Here is a 12,746-nt window from a genome sequence, read left to right as displayed (position 1 = left end):
CGGTTGCGATCCCTCCAATCTCCATTCGTCGTCACAAGGGAGCGCCTTTTCTGTTTTGGACTTTTAAGTTTCCACCGTTCGTTCTTGAGCTCCAAGAGAGTTTAGATACTTTATTAACGGAGCCCAAGACGTTTGGCCATCGTTGTACTAACTTGGGGAACGGATGGCACGAGACGACAATGTGACCAGAACGCGTCCCTTGCAGTAGCTTCTGCAGCGGGTGGTTCTTGCTCGAGTGGAGAAGGTCTCAGGCCCCAAGGCGCTGACCCCTTAAGCCAAGTATGAGACTGGTGAGCGACAAAGAGGGGACCGATGGCATTGCTTCTTAGCACTGCAGCCACTGTCTCGTACCCTGTTGATCTTCCAGGTGTCGGATGATAAAGCCAATGGACGATTTTGTATCCTCCTTTGAAGCATGATAGGTTGCACTGGAAACATTTGCGACGGAACTTGGTTTCGTATCAACGTCACGGCATCTGTAACATATCATTTCCACCTCAACAGCAAGCTGAACTGATACATATTTCGGGCCATTCGAGATAGGGCATCGGCTGCTACTCCGATCCCTTGAGGCGTCCAAATACCAAGACGAATAGGGTGGTGGCGGACGGGTATGTAAGACGGGGGAGACCAGGCGTTTGCAGTCTGCGGCGAGCAAAGCAGTCGCCCGTCCTGCGTGGCCCGGCAAACGTGGACAGAGGCTACAGAGCTAAGCAGCAAAAGCAAGGTAACCAAAGCCATGGATCTTTATGTGCGACACGGCATGGTTTGTGGCGGACGCGGACGTCTGACTGACCTGGGATTCGGTTGTTAAATTGTAGTGTCGGACATGTGTAGTATTTTGTACTCACGAACAGGAGATACAAGATGCAGAAGAGTATCACATTGGTCACAATGACAGCAAGATTGATTGAAGTCCTCAACCCCGTTCCGAGCCTGGAGATGAGCGAGCCTTGCTGCCGTCCCTTTGCACGCGTTCCGATGACTGACGCGTAGAAAAGGAGATGCATCCCCGATCGTGATTGTATCCATACTCGGAGAAATGTTGGTTCGTATGAAGTCTAGATGACGTTGACGACTGATCTGTGTTGACAAACACTTGAAGAATTCCAGTGATAGGGCGTGGAGGTGTGTGAGAGTCGGCCCACGATCTGTCCGGGTTGAGTTCCATGTTGAAAATCATCCATTACCTTAGTGGAGGCCTATGGAGCGAGTGTCCCTCGTCGGACTGCACTAAAGGGCAGTTAGTCCACTGAAATTTGGGTCAACTCCAGGACTTTCAGTGAACAGACAGAAACTTGGCAGTTAACTGAGGTGAGCCCAGGGCTGTTCGTGCCTCTCTCCCTTGCCGCACCATCTCGAACGGTCGGTGGACTCCCACCCCTACGGCCTGCTAGTCACACCCCCTAAATCTTGCCCTGGCCTATCCTTGGAGGTGAGATGGATGTTCCGTCCCCTGTGCAGCTGGTACCAGCTCAAGGAGAAATGGACTGTTCGTCCCATGTTCTGCAGAGTACTCGCGCTGATGGAGGTACTTTGCAGCGAACACTTAACCACCTGTTTTATGATCGCTCCCATGTACCATCCTTGTCTACCATGAGCCATCGTTTCATTCAGAGCTACAAAGCTAAATCTGTATGATACTTTAACGGTGTTAAGCTCTAGCATCTGCGCCATATCTGAGTATGTAGTTCACGGGAAATACCTCAGCTCGCTATTCCATCTCGCCGAATACCTAATCTTCCGCCCGTGATAGTGCAATAATTGCCATTAATTTATGATGAAGCAAGTCCGACTGACCTAGCAGAAATGGTACCTGCCTGTTGGCTTTCCCGCTACCATTCCCCTTTACGACTAGGTCCCCCTGTCTCCACACCCTCCTTTCCCCTGTTCCTGGCACACCCCACCTCTCATCCATTCCTTCCTTCGTCTTTTGCTCTGGGGCGCCCTGTCAATCTAATTCCCCCTTCATCGTTGTCACCAAATTTCTCATCCTACTCAAAATCTCGAGAATTTGTTGGTTCCATTGGCTCACACGCCTCGTCCCTAAACGGTCTTCTTTCCCGTTCTCTAGTTTGTTAAACTTCATTCATTCTTTTCCCTCCGCTCGTTACCTTACTCCCATTGACCGTTGCCCTTGACTCGCCTTGGTACCTCTCGGGATCACGAGTCTTGTGCCGATCCAGTGGTACCCCGGATTGATGAGATCAAATCAAACTGCCGGCCAGCAAGTAACCATTTGACAATCCTTCTCCTCCGACACGATCGTCTCGCACCCTGTGACAGCACTCTCCCTTGAGATCCGCAGAAGACAGCCGGACCAAACCAAATAAGGCTTATTCGACTCACCACTGGCTCAAGCTTCTCGCGGAAATCCCCTTTGTTTTGCTTTGTTCATTCTCTCCCCGAGTCTGAGACAACCTCCTTTATCCATCAAACTTGCCTGAATCGTTTCCATTTCTGGACTCAACATCCGACCCGTTCTTGTTTAACCCAACTCGGGTACTTGCGTTTTCCTCTTCCCTCTTACAAGAAGAACTCATCTGCTGTCGCCCGTTTTCGGCCTACAAACTTGCCATACTGCATCAAGATTGCTCCACGAGACTCCTGCACGACGACGACCTTGACGACACTCCCGATCCGCGAATTCATCGAGTACGAACAATCTTGCCTCGCGTGCCCTGTGTGACTACCGAGTCACTTCGCCCGAATCGATATTGGTCTCTAACATCAACAGAGACTGGCACATATATCCGTCAATTTGACATCTGCAGGTACGAGACTCATTTCTTGTTGCAAGCGATTGGTTGGTCATTACATGGGGAAACATTTACCCCCAGTGTTCATCGAAGCAGCCATCCATATTTACCTATGCATGGCGACGAAGTTCGAGCAGCGACCGGGCCAGATGTCTGCTTCATGAACTCCAAGCAATCTTGCACACCGATCAATGATATGAAGCTAACCAGCATAGTGTTTGACGCAAGATTGGTACAGTTGCCAATCTAGTTCGACCTATATCACCTTTATCAGTTGTGATGAATTAAACGCCTACCTCCCACGACAACGAACAACCGAGGCAAAAATAACGTTTAATCCTTGGGATTTGTCCTTCATCATGAATAGGTTCAGAGGCAAGAAGAAGGGCAAGGATGATCTCGAGGCTCCGCGGCCATCGATTGAGTCTGAGTCTTCTAGCCCCTTTAGAATGTTCGGCAAGAAAAAGGCACAGGAAGAGGAACCTAAAAAGGAGATTGATCTCGCTACAGCCCTTCCATCGACTGATGATTTTCGTACAAGTCTTCTGATGACCAACCTTTCGGCACGGTTCTCTATGTTACGCGAGCAAGATGATCCAAACACCAAGGTTGGCAAGGCCAGCGACGATAGTGTTCTGTTCCCTAAAAGACAGTCGAGAATGATGGACTTTGGTTTTGCTGCAGGGTTGGGCGACATTGCTGAGGTCGAGTCTATTCGGGCCCCTTTTGCACGCTCATCGATGCAGTCCAATGATGATACCGGCTCAACAAACGGGAGTGTGATGGGCCGGTCGAAACCGATTGAAGGGAACAACTTGTTTGGAGGTCGACAAAAGGTTTACAAAATCGGCACCGGAGGGAACAAAGGGGCTATGAGTGGCCGCGTTCTCTATGGTGACGATGTCGCCCAGTCAGCTTTCCAGAAGTGGAGGCAATCCGAAAAGGATAAACAGTCATTCGAAGACCTGCAGCAAGAAGATTTAGGTGACTTGGAAAATTCTCGACCAGAGTCTCCTTCTCAAACCGAGTACAACCGAAAAAGGGAGACAAACTCAACAACATCGTCAGGTCCATCTGCAGCTCGGGACTCAACAGCCGCCACATCTATCACCTCATCTTCAGTCAAGGATCGGGAGTCCTTCGTGCGCACATCTCGGACTGTCAGCCCAACACCACCAATGGAGCGAAGCGTGACCAGAACCCGTCGTCTCTATGAGCAAAGCTTAAATCAGGATCTTCAGGACCAACAGTCATCTGCTCTTTCAAGAATCGATACGCTTACAAAGCGAACACTCGGCAGCAGAACTCCAGATCTGACACCTCCTGTTCCTTCCCCAGCAAGCGCAACATTCGGTGATCGTTTCATCACTCGATCGGTCCTGGCTAAGGCTAGTGCCCCTAACCTACGATCTTTCAGCCCTCCATCGCAAATGAGTCCTGTAGACTCGGTGAATAAATTCCCCAGCATGGACCAGAAGGCCTTTGGTGCTACACCCCCTCTCAGCCCCCCTATTAGTGAGACAGGGGAGGCTCATCCCTTTGATCGAAGCAGAATTATCACCAGGACCAACAGTCAATATGATGAATCAAGGTTCGCCCAACGGCAAATGCAAATGCAGCAGGGTCGCGAAACTCCCACGAATCGATTCCGCACTGATTCCAGCCCCTCATTGCCAGGCACTCGATCTAGGTCATCTTCTGCCCACCGTCCGCAAATGGAAAGGAACGAATCTGGATCTTTCCAGACTGAGCCGACCGTTCAGGAAGAGTCACAACATTCAACCTTCTTTGATGACGATGATGACCAGTCTGTTGTGGACGAGTCACACCTTCAGCCTATCTTTCCTCTGCAAGTCAAGGTTGAGAAGCCAGCTGATAATGAGCACCCTGCCTTCAGACGCACTACAGTACCAACGCCTCTATCGGTTTCTGAAGGAACTGGAGTTGCGCCAGCTAACTCAACAGATCAAATGCCTAAGGACTCACCTACTTTGGGACCTACCTCTGGTGGACTGAGTGGCATGGTCAGGCAGCATCTTCGACAAGATAGTGGGGCCTCATCGATTTATGGAAGTTTACCCAACGATGTTGACCTGAGCTCACGATTCCCTCCTGAACGCCCTGATGCACATACCTATGAGCCAAAGACGGTCGATTCGAACGCCTGGGAGTCGATTGAGAGAGATTTGGCCATGTCAATTGACGGTAGCGTGACTAGTCCTACCAGATCGTCTGGTTTGATGGAGGCCCAGATATTGTCTAGACCCGAATCCACCCAAAACCCGAAACAACAAGTCAACCCCCAGCCGGAAGAAGAGACAGATGACTTTGCTCGTCATCTTGCCGACGGTGCGCGACGTGTCAGGGAGAGACTCACTTCTTTTGTCGAAGCTGATAGCAGCATTTCGTCACCAGAACCTCCACCTCTGTCTGAGCTTCCACCTCCACCTCGTCCGAACGCTTTGGGTATCTTGAAATCCAAGTCCAGTCGTGGCTCTTTGGTTGACAGAGGCCGGGGCGACAGAGAGAATGGCAGCCAGTCCAAAGCGAAGAAACTCCTTGGCCTCCGAGGCTCATCGCCTGCCCCTGCCGCAAGCCCATCCCGCCGTGGCTCATTCGAAGCGAATGAAAGGCTAACGCAGTCGCCTGAGCCAAGGGATGAAAACTTGCCAAGAGATAGCGAGGAAAAAGAAGGTGCCCATGCTGGCCTCAAGGCTTTCCGACAAGCCCGTCGGGAACTCCAAAGGATGAAGGAACTCGAAGTTCAGCAACGACACCAAGGACCCTCGAAGCCTCCTTCAGCGGGCAGAGATCGAGCCCAAACTACGACATCCCGACCACCATCTCAAGAACGTAGACCTCCTCCTCCTGTCTCATACAATCGAGTTCCTAGCGAAGAATCGAGGGCTAATGCTGGCTCACGTGCCGGCTCCCGCTCCGGATCTCGAGCTCCCTCTGAACGTGATCGAAGTGGCTCTGAAGCAAGCAGCGGAGGCAGATCTGGTAGTCGACCGCCACGCCTTAGAAACGGATCCGTGCCTCGCGATGATTACCAAGGGCCTATGGGATCTCCCGTAGGAAACAATGGCAAGCCGCGACAAGGGCCGATGATGAGAGCACCAATGATGCCCGGACAAGACATGCGGCGGTCACCACGTATGCCGCCTCAGCCATATCCCGGAAACGCTTCGCCCGGTCCCTTCAACCATCCCGACAACAGCTTGCATATACATCCTGTCTATGGACACGATTCTGGCCACCCGTCACCAATCTCACCACTTAATGGTGCTCCCTCGCCTCATGGCGCACCTTCTCCCCATGGATTTCCCGGACCCGGCCCAGGCCCCCAGAGACCGTATGGACCTCCTTACCCAGGTGGAATGATGCGCAACCGAGATATGTCGGAACCTTCAATCAAGCTACCAATGTCATCCATGGGTCACCGTGACGGCCTTCGACCTGGCCCCGGACCTGGACTCAATGGTGGTGCGGTTTCTACGCCTAACCTGCATAGCAACATTGCTCCTCCTTTGCCGCCAATCAACCCTCGACGCAAAAACACAGGAGCCACGCTCGCTGAAGGTACCATGAGCGCTCATCGCCGCCCTATGAGCCCTAGTATTGCGAATGACCAACGTGGTGGCTTTCGAAGTGATGATGAAGATGGCGCAGGGATGAACCGCCAGAGATTGCGCAAAGCCACTAGCGAGGCAAACGGTATGAACGCACGAGCTAGATCAATGCATCAAGCTCCTCCTCCGCCTATGGCAGCACCACCTCTGCCTCCTAGCATGAGCAGCAATGCAGTTCCCGGCGGGATGATTTAGCAGTGCAAACGACGACTGTTTTTATATTTCTTTCATTTCTCTTAATTCGCCTTTGTCGACAGCATGAGACTCATGACCAAGATACCTCACGGCCCTTTTCATTTCATAAACTTAATCTCAGCGTCCTGAATCATCGAGCAGAGCCTTCGATAATAGGACCCCAACATTCGTGTGTTTTTGTGGGGTGAAGGATATGTCACTCCTTATATGTTTTCTTTTGGGGATAATTCGGTCATTGACGGAAGGATGGTTGGAATCTAGTATCAGGCGCAAATTGGCCCTGCTAGCAAGAGATCGAGCAGGTCCTTGATTCGAATAGCTGGCGTCAGGCAAGGTGTGGAAGGAAATGATATGTCAGGAAGCAGAATGGAACGGAACAAGCGGGCATGCATTCAGTAAGGCTGGGGAGGTGTTTGGTTTTGTACGTATAGGATCGGAAGCCTAAGGCCAAAAGACGTAGTGAGGAACTATGCCGGATTATAAAATGTTGACCCATGGAGAGTTTTCGCTATTTCAAAGCAAAGGATGGCCATAGTCAAGGAATGGGAATTGGCATCAGGCCTGTAGTTGAACATTGTAGATGAGATAAATAACGATGGTCACCCATAATGCTCGGTCTACCTGGCGCCCATGCTGACATGTCCAAGACGCGTACGACCCCCCACGATTCTACCAAACTCGCAAGTGAGCAACTCGGGTCATAGTAGTAAGTCACTATCGAGACTTGACCACTAGAGAGTTAGTCGGACTGTTAGAGCATCGCAAGCTGTGGCATCGCGACTAAGATAGAACAGTCTCGCAACGTCATAAACGCGAGCTTCAGTTTAAATTATGCAAATATTTGAATTTCATGTATTGGCTCTAGGGTAGGACAGCACCCACCTTCAACTTTTGCGTCTCCCAAGCAGCCTATGGCACACACGGCTGATCTGAAGGGGGTGAGGCTGTCAGCCTCCATTTTTACTTACAATCAAGGCTGTTGTTGTGTTTGCTGCAATTATTGTCGGTGCGACGTGGCGATGTGGTTCTAGCTTGTGGGCATTGCATTTCCAAACCATGGAGAAGGGCCGACGTGAGGTTTACTATATTATGTAACGAAGGGAAATTTCCGGGGACCGTCAGGTTGTAGATCGGGCGAGTCCGGGCCATGGCACAGAATTTGGGGGTTGTTTTTTTCTGCAACAAGGGTCCAATGGAGCGTTTAGTAGTAGCAAGTAAACCAAGAATTTGCAATCTACATTCATGATTGGAGCGTTTCATCTCACGATGGACTCATCAATTCGAATCACAAGACTAAGCGCCGGGCGAAAAGACGCCGAAAGTGGGTTGATAAAACTTGGTATTGATTCTTGTCTCTGATACTCAAAAGTCAAAGGCCCAAAAAGAGACCGCGGGTATCAATTATTGTTACAGCTGAAAATCCGTTGCGATTCATTCCCCGTTAACCCCGAGACAAGTCCAAAACGTAAAAGCATAGAGTAATAGAACGCCCAAAATCCGACGTCATATCTTTCCCGTGGCGCCTTCGCATAAACACCCCCAAAAGAGGCTGAGAGCAAAGCTTTTGCTGTTGGAGAAAGAGGATAATTGCTTGAAGAACCAGTCGCTGAGGTGTCAATCAAGAACAAGTGAAATGGTGAATGTGACGACCAGGTCATAGGTGTGAATGGAGTAGAGGCAGTTTCCGAGCAGAATAGAAGCGCCATCGTCGAAGTCGTTAAAAAAGTCGTGTCTCGTATGAGCGAGGGTATCCAGACTCTCATCTCGCCATGCTGTAGCCCTTTGTCATGATAGAGTTCCAAGCGTGTGTTGTGTGAGAGGAGAGAGGAGAGAGGAGGGAAATGCCGTCGAGACGTGTCTGTGGGTGAATGCTTTAGCACAGAGGGCAGTTGTTGCATTGCTTGTGGCCGCAAGCAGTGCAGGTGGTGCTGATGACTATCATGCCTCCACACTGGCAGCAGTACTCGTAGGCAGGCATGTTGATGATGTTGGTTGGTAATAGGGGTTTGTGGTGTTAAAGTGTTGGCGTGATTTTGTTGAAGTTGAAGTAGTTCTTGGGATGGAAGGTAGAGTCTGGTGATTGTTGATGGAGAAGAGAGAGATGAATCGGTTTGGGAACGGAGGGAAGAGGAGGGATATAAATAGTTGAGGAGGAGAGAGAGAGAAAGAGGCGAGGCCAGACAAGGCAGAGTAAGGCAAGCCAACGGAAGGGGACACCCTCAGAGTGCTCGGATATGTTGATCAGAAGAGTCCAAGAGAATGGGGGTGAAATTACCTTGCTCTGTACGGAGTATCCGTGCTGGAGTCGGAATGGGCTGGTTTCGGCATCTTCTAATACGGGTAGAGCCCACATTCACTCTGTTGCAGTGCAGGTCAATGTTTATCCCCGAGCCTAGAGCCTCAGCCCGAGCCAGAGCCAGAGCCAGAGCCAAAGAGTGGGCAGTTTTTTTTTGTGTCTGGTGGTGGTGGTGGTGAGTGGTGAGTGGTGGTCCTGACTTACACGCTCGGCGCTAGGCAACCCTTAGATTTCAAGGTTCAAGGTTCAAGGATCCCTTGGCCTGGACGTCTCCGCTCTTGGTGACACAAGCGTTTGTGGTGAGGGGGAACTCTGCATGTGCCGTACCGAAGAGAGGGTGGGTGATCTCAGCTGAGGTTTTAACTGGTTGGTGAGTGGAAGCGAAGACATATACTTTTTACAGTACGATTTGATATCGATATCTCTGTTTAACTGGAAACATTCATGCTTATTTTCTGTCTCTAGTTGGTATTTTTGTTTCTTTTTGGGGTTTGTGAATTTCAATGTTCAAACATGATTTTGCCCTGCTTTTGAATTGCGGCTTAGACTAATTAAACTCAGGACCCTGGCGTCACAAGCTAAGGCAACTCCCATGCTGATGATGCTTGGGTAGGTTCACGCATGCTACGTCATCGTGCAATGACGATGCGTGTCTTAAGGTGACTAGCTCGGTATGCGAGATGGAGAGGAAAGAAACGAAAAGAGACACGGAACGAGCCAAAAAGTATGTAATGAGGCAGTGTGACGAGAATGTCTAATCCAACCAATGCCCTTGGAAAGGCTGATCCATACCATCCGGCCAGCCAGTCACGTCCTTGGAATCGACTGGGCTGGGCCGGTCCCTCGTCACTTTTTTTTGTTCACTCCATGTTCACAGGCCGCTAAAGAAAAGTAAAGTAAGGACAGAGAGAGAGAGAGAGCAGACCATCTGTCCACTCACAGCCCCCGTTCATCATCTCCAGATGAGGCTAACGAACGAGACAACCCCCAAAGTCGGCTGTTCTGTTCTGCCCCTACGGAGTCTTGTAAGATCTCGGCTTATTTACAGCTGATTGTTCCCATCTCATCCGCACGCATATGTAGGATGTATGTACAGTAACAATTTGTGGTCGACTGACGGGGAACAATCCATTGTATCCGAAAGAAACGTACAAAATTGGTGATGATGAACTCAGAACTGCGCCTCGTACTTGGTCATTCGTAGCTGACAAGATCATCAAAGATCAAAAGCTGATCACACCCTTTGCAGCAGTTGAATTTGCGGGGTAGGAAACTATTGTCACCATTCATCTGCCGTGGCAGAATCACAAGTTCCAAACTCAGTTGCCGATCTGACAGGCAGAGAGAGGCAGAGACAGGCAGAGTACCTAGCTAGGCAGAGTAGTCCTACGGATGGATGCTGCATGCTACGACCCCAGATTTTCGCCTCTCGATGCCCAAAGATTCTCGACCTCAGAAAAAGCCTCCTTGGCCTCTTCTTTGTTAGCGGCAAACGGGATGACGCATTCATGTCGGTAATTTGCTGTCGCCCAGCACGAATCGGGTCGACGCTTGCATCTTCAGTTGCATTGGTAGGGTCCCCTAGGTCCTAGGTCCTGGGCCCTAGCCTCTAGGTAGGTTCCCCCCCCGCGCCCGCAAGGGCATGGGCATGCGCCACCGGGGATCGAAAGCCCACACACCCCCAGAGGCTATTATGAAACAGTATGGGGTAAAGCTTTGCGAGATTCGATATCTCTCGCCTGTCATCGTCGAGCATTTGACAAAGTAGCCTGCCTAACTGATGCGGTTGCGGTTGCGGTCGCGGCTGGGGCTGCGCTTTGGTCTCAACGGGCCATGGGAAGCTCGGTAAAGTTAGGAAAGCGGCTAAAGAGGCATCTCCACTGCTTTATGTAAAAGTTTATTCGTCGTGGTTTCATCGTTCTTGTTGTTGGTTCTGTCTTACACGTGGAGGCTGATTGACATGTCAGTGGTTGATTCCGTCTCCGAGTGTCCGACGAGGCTATTGCTAGAATATTCAAGAGACTTCATAGTTATCAATAATCAGTATTACTCATAGCAAGTAAAGCAAATTAATTCAATTTGGTATTTAGCAATTGTTCATTCCGTTTACTTAACGGTCATGTTTTTAACGCCAGGAAATAAAGTGTATGGTTAGTAGTGGCCCGTCTTACCAACCCAACCCTAATACCTGAACTCCAATGCCCAAAGTTCATCCATCCTCGAGCAAAATCTAAATCCATCATCTCCATAACGAAGCGTTCCATCCCGCTACTAAAAGTCCACCCCAATGATACCCCATCCTGTCGTTTCCTTTTCCTCGAATCCAGTGCTTAGTCGAACCTGAAGATCTGGCCACTGTTGCCAGACACTCGAGAGCGTTCGTAGTAGTAGGTAGGCGGCTGATGATTGACAGCTTGCAGCGGAATGATCTCCTGGGGTTGACCTTGATAGTACTGTCGGGGAATACTTTCCGCAGGCCTCAGCTGGGAAGCTTGAACTCTCCCAAGAAAATCAGCGAGCAATCGATTGTGTTCCATCAAAGTTCGGATTTGTTCGTCTTGCTTCTCATTGTTCGCCTTCATGGCTTTGGTAGCCTCAAGCATTGGCTCCGAGATTCTCTCCAGAGAGATGTCGCTGTCGGTCTGCGTCCCTGCGTCTCGGAGGACAATTCTTTGCTGCGAGGCTTGAAGTTCTGCGAGTCGGTGGACTTTGGCAGTGAAACTTGCCTGATCTACCTGAGCGCTTGCACGCTTGTTCGCAGGTTGGCCTGGATGGTCGGGAGCAGTTCGTTTCATAGCAAGAAAAGGACCTCCAGAATTAGTTTCAACCGATGGTAGAATACTGTTGTTCCTGCGAGAAGAATCGGCCTGTCCCCGCTCTGGTCCCTGGCTCCTAGTCCCAGGTTCAGTTTTGATTCGAGGCGTCTCTGGCTCAGCTGGAGTAGGTGTTGTTACGAAAGGTCGATGTTTCTTGAGCTCTTGCTCTAGCCATTGCTCGAGGCCGCGATTTCTGATTTCTTGGGCGAACTTGAAGTTGTTGCTGCCCAGGGATTCATGAACCGCAAGTGTGGCAAGCAAGATCTCATGATCAGGCTTAGCATCAAGTCCAGAGACGCGACACCAGGCTGTAAAGTCCTTGTAGAACTGAGTGTCGGCCCAACCACGACGAACATTGCACTTCTTGATCAACTCTACGACGCGCTGATACATAGACGGATGCTTCTTGGTGTCAGGGTGAATACAAGCGATTGCCTCGTCGTGTCTTTTCTGAATAGCTTCGACGTCGTCCTTGGGGATTAGGGGCTTGGAGGGTCTTGGCTTTCTGGCTGGGGCAGTGTCGACCTTACCAGTCCCGTTGTCCGCTCCCTCTGTCTCGGACGACATGTTTGTGGTAATGTTGGTAGGAGGTAGTTGACTGATCAGTGTCAGTATTGGATGAGGCAATGGATGATTGATGTGACTGATGTATGAGATGTAATGAGATGTAATGAGATGATGAATATGTAAGAAGAAAAGAGAGAATAACAGAAAGGAAAGAATTGTGGAATTTATACCTGGAATTTACACCTGGAAGTCAAGAGGGTGGGAGTGATTCAGTGTAACTGTTGATGGATGAGAATCCTAAAGGCTAAGAAGCGTTTGATGAGTGATGAGAAAAAGTTGAAAAAGTTGAAGAAGAGATAAAAGGAAATCGTCTAAGTCTATGAGAAAAAGAGATGAAGAAAAAGTTTATGTGTGTGTGTGTGTGTGTGTGAGAGAGAGAGAGAGAGAGAGAGAGAGAGAGAGAGAGTAGAGTATAGTATAGTCGACGTACGTACGTAAGTAAGTTGGTTAGTTAGTTACGTTACGTACGTACGTAACCGTA

At 50.0% G+C, this 12,746-nt stretch overlaps 3 protein-coding genes across 3 annotated transcripts; 1 reads left to right on the top strand and 2 right to left on the bottom strand.

The window, feature by feature from the left end:
* Positions 1-3,118: 3,118 nt before the first annotated feature.
* Positions 3,119-6,586, top strand: FPRO_09292 (uncharacterized protein; the record flags this gene model as incomplete). The annotated part of the gene is made up of 1 exon (XM_031232669.1): positions 3,119-6,586. The coding sequence occupies one exon, from the start codon at positions 3,119-3,121 to the stop codon at positions 6,584-6,586; it is 3,468 nt and encodes a 1,155-aa protein (XP_031082583.1).
* Positions 6,587-8,459: 1,873 nt separating this feature from the next.
* Positions 8,460-8,564, bottom strand: FPRO_09291 (uncharacterized protein; the record flags this gene model as incomplete). Its single annotated transcript, XM_031232668.1, has 1 exon — positions 8,460-8,564. The coding sequence occupies one exon, from the start codon at positions 8,562-8,564 to the stop codon at positions 8,460-8,462; it is 105 nt and encodes a 34-aa protein (XP_031082582.1).
* Positions 8,565-11,212: 2,648 nt separating this feature from the next.
* On the bottom strand, positions 11,213-12,265 carry FPRO_09290 (uncharacterized protein; the record flags this gene model as incomplete). The annotated part of the gene is made up of 1 exon (XM_031232667.1): positions 11,213-12,265. The coding sequence occupies one exon, from the start codon at positions 12,263-12,265 to the stop codon at positions 11,213-11,215; it is 1,053 nt and encodes a 350-aa protein (XP_031082581.1).
* Positions 12,266-12,746: the final 481 nt, after the last annotated feature.

This window comes from Fusarium proliferatum (assembly GCF_900067095.1).
Source record: "Fusarium proliferatum ET1 genome assembly, contig: FPRO_scaffold006, whole genome shotgun sequence".
Lineage (NCBI taxonomy): Eukaryota > Fungi > Ascomycota > Sordariomycetes > Hypocreales > Nectriaceae > Fusarium > Fusarium proliferatum.
This window is presented reverse-complemented; position numbering and strand designations above follow the sequence as displayed.